Below are 2,176 nucleotides of genomic sequence, written 5' to 3' on the forward strand. Positions count from 1 at the left end.
AGAGAGAGAGAGAGAGAGAGAGAGAGAGAGAGGGGGAGAGAGAGAGAGAGAGAGAGAGAGGGGAGAGGGAGAGGGAGAGGGAGAGAGAGACCGCAGAGAGAGGCACTCCCACACGAGCCTCACGGGGCGCCCCCTTGTGCAATGTCACCCACCACGGCCGGCCAGCAAGTGCGAGCTATGGGTGCCCAAACCGCCCCTCGGAGCATCTACGAGGGTCGCCGGGCTTGCCGCCGCGCACGTAGTGCTTCTGGCCGTCCATCTCGAGCGCGGCCGACGTCTCGCCTGTGGACGTGTCTCTGAACGGTCTCGGAACTGTCGCGGACATGTCCCCTCTCGAGCGCGGCCGACGTCTCGCCGTACATCTCGAGGAGGTGTCTAGGAAGTGTCTAGGAAGTGTCTAGGAAGCGTCTCGCCGTACATCTCGAGGAAGCCGATCACCAGGAGAATCTGCGCCTTGCCCGCCGTGGGCAGCGCGTCCCACTGGTCGGCCTAATTAGTCACTTGATTAATGAATGAGTTAGCGTCCCGCTGGTCGTCCTGCGGCGGTACAGAGCACCGCGTGAGGACACGGGCTGCGAAGACGTGCAATGTCTAGGAAGTGTCGAGGAAGTGTCTGGGAAGTGTCTAGGAAGTGTCACCGGCCCGCCCGCGGCGGCAATGTCGCCAAACGACACGGCGGGCAGGTCGTAGCCGGCGAACTGGCCTAGACACTTACCAGACACTTCCTAGACACTTCCCACACACGGCGGGCAGGTCGCAGCTGGCGAAGTGGCCCTGGATGCCCCAGGGGAAGTGGACCCCGTTGGACTGGAGGCAGTAGCCGACGAAGCCCGCCATCGCCACGCGGCCGTGCCTAGGAGGTGTCTCGGAAGTGTCGTAGAAGTGTCCTTGGAAGCCCGCCATCGTAGCGCGGCCGCGCTTGATCTCCGCGTGGCGGAACCAGCCGATGGTCTCGGGCGAGGCGTCGTCGACGATGCCGAGCGGGTCCCAGAAGCCGATCGTCGGGTTGAGCTCTGTCGCGGGGACGGCGAGGGCGCAGGGTGCTGCGGTGCGAGGGCACGCGGCTGGGGAGAAGCGGCGGGACAGCGGCGCACTCTCGGCGAGGGCAATCATGCCGGCCTTGTCCGAGATCTCGGTCGAGGTCGCCCAACCGTTATCGAGAGTTCCCTCAGAGAACTGCAGAGCGGGCGGCGTCAACGTGAGTGCGGCTGGGCTCTGCGAGGACTGAGTTCCCAGGCTGGCGGTGGTGCAGCCAGGCTGGCGGTGGTGCAGCGTCCGTGCGCGAGGCGGCGGGCTGGGAGCCAAGTGCGGGCTCGCGCGGGCGTGGCGACGGGCAGATGAACGCATGCACTTCGTCTCGCCTGGTCGAGCTTGGTGCGCGCCGCCTCGCTCAGCTTGATGAAGCCGCTGCTCTCATAGTCCATTTCCATCGACTTCTTGGCAGCCGGCATCGGCGCTGGCGCCGGGGCATCGTCCTCCTGCATGACCGACGAGACGCGACGCACCGCTGCCGCGTGGTGCGGAATCGCTCCCGGCGAGCGGAAGGCAGCGGAAGGCGTGACCAGCATGGCGAGCATGTCCTGTGTGTTGGGGAATGGGCGGTGCCTAATTGCGGTGTCCCTAATTGCAAGCTGTGATTTGGCCGGCGCTTTTCTTTTCTTTCCGTTGCGCGGTACGAAGGGAGAGCGCTCAAAGGCCTTCCCGTCTCCGCACGCGAAATTCTTTTCTTCGCGATGTCCACCCCGGATTCGGTACTTCAGCTTGGTATAGTATCATTTATTGCAGATCATACCCCAGGGCTATACCCTGATACCCTCTTGTGTCTTGAGAGGACCCGCATTGGGCCCCTAGAGGATAGGCTGATACCCTGGTGGGTTACCCTTCACACCGGACACGACCCCCGTCTTCACACCTCTTCGCGCGCTGCGCGCGCGCCAAGACAGACAACGCGCTCGAATGAGCGTCGCGCAGGAGGGAGGCGAGCGCACCACTAAGCAATGCGCTGGGCGAGGAGGGCGCTAATGGCGGCCGTCGTCGCATTCGACGGGCCCGCTGCCGCAGCCGGTTCGGCTGCAGCCGCGGGAGGGGCCACGGCCTGCACGGCTGCGGCCGGGGCCGGCGTTGGCCTGACAAGCTTTTCCGGCAAACAAAAAGGAAAACAGAGGGGCCCCAGCAC

At 64.7% G+C, this 2,176-nt stretch overlaps 1 protein-coding gene across 1 annotated transcript; it reads right to left on the minus strand.

Moving 5' to 3' along the window:
• Positions 1-175: 175 nt before the first annotated feature.
• Lhcf74 (light harvesting protein) lies at positions 176-1,568 on the minus strand (the record flags this gene model as incomplete). Its single annotated transcript, XM_005775724.1, has 6 exons — positions 176-296; positions 419-489; positions 639-703; positions 741-853; positions 941-1,013; positions 1,352-1,568. The coding sequence occupies 6 exons, from the start codon at positions 1,566-1,568 to the stop codon at positions 176-178; spliced, it is 660 nt and encodes a 219-aa protein (XP_005775781.1).
• Between the last annotated feature and the right edge of the window lie 608 nt (positions 1,569-2,176).

The sequence above is a fragment of the Emiliania huxleyi genome (assembly GCF_000372725.1).
Source record: "Emiliania huxleyi CCMP1516 unplaced genomic scaffold EMIHUscaffold_2946, whole genome shotgun sequence".
Lineage (NCBI taxonomy): Eukaryota > Haptophyta > Isochrysidales > Noelaerhabdaceae > Emiliania > Emiliania huxleyi.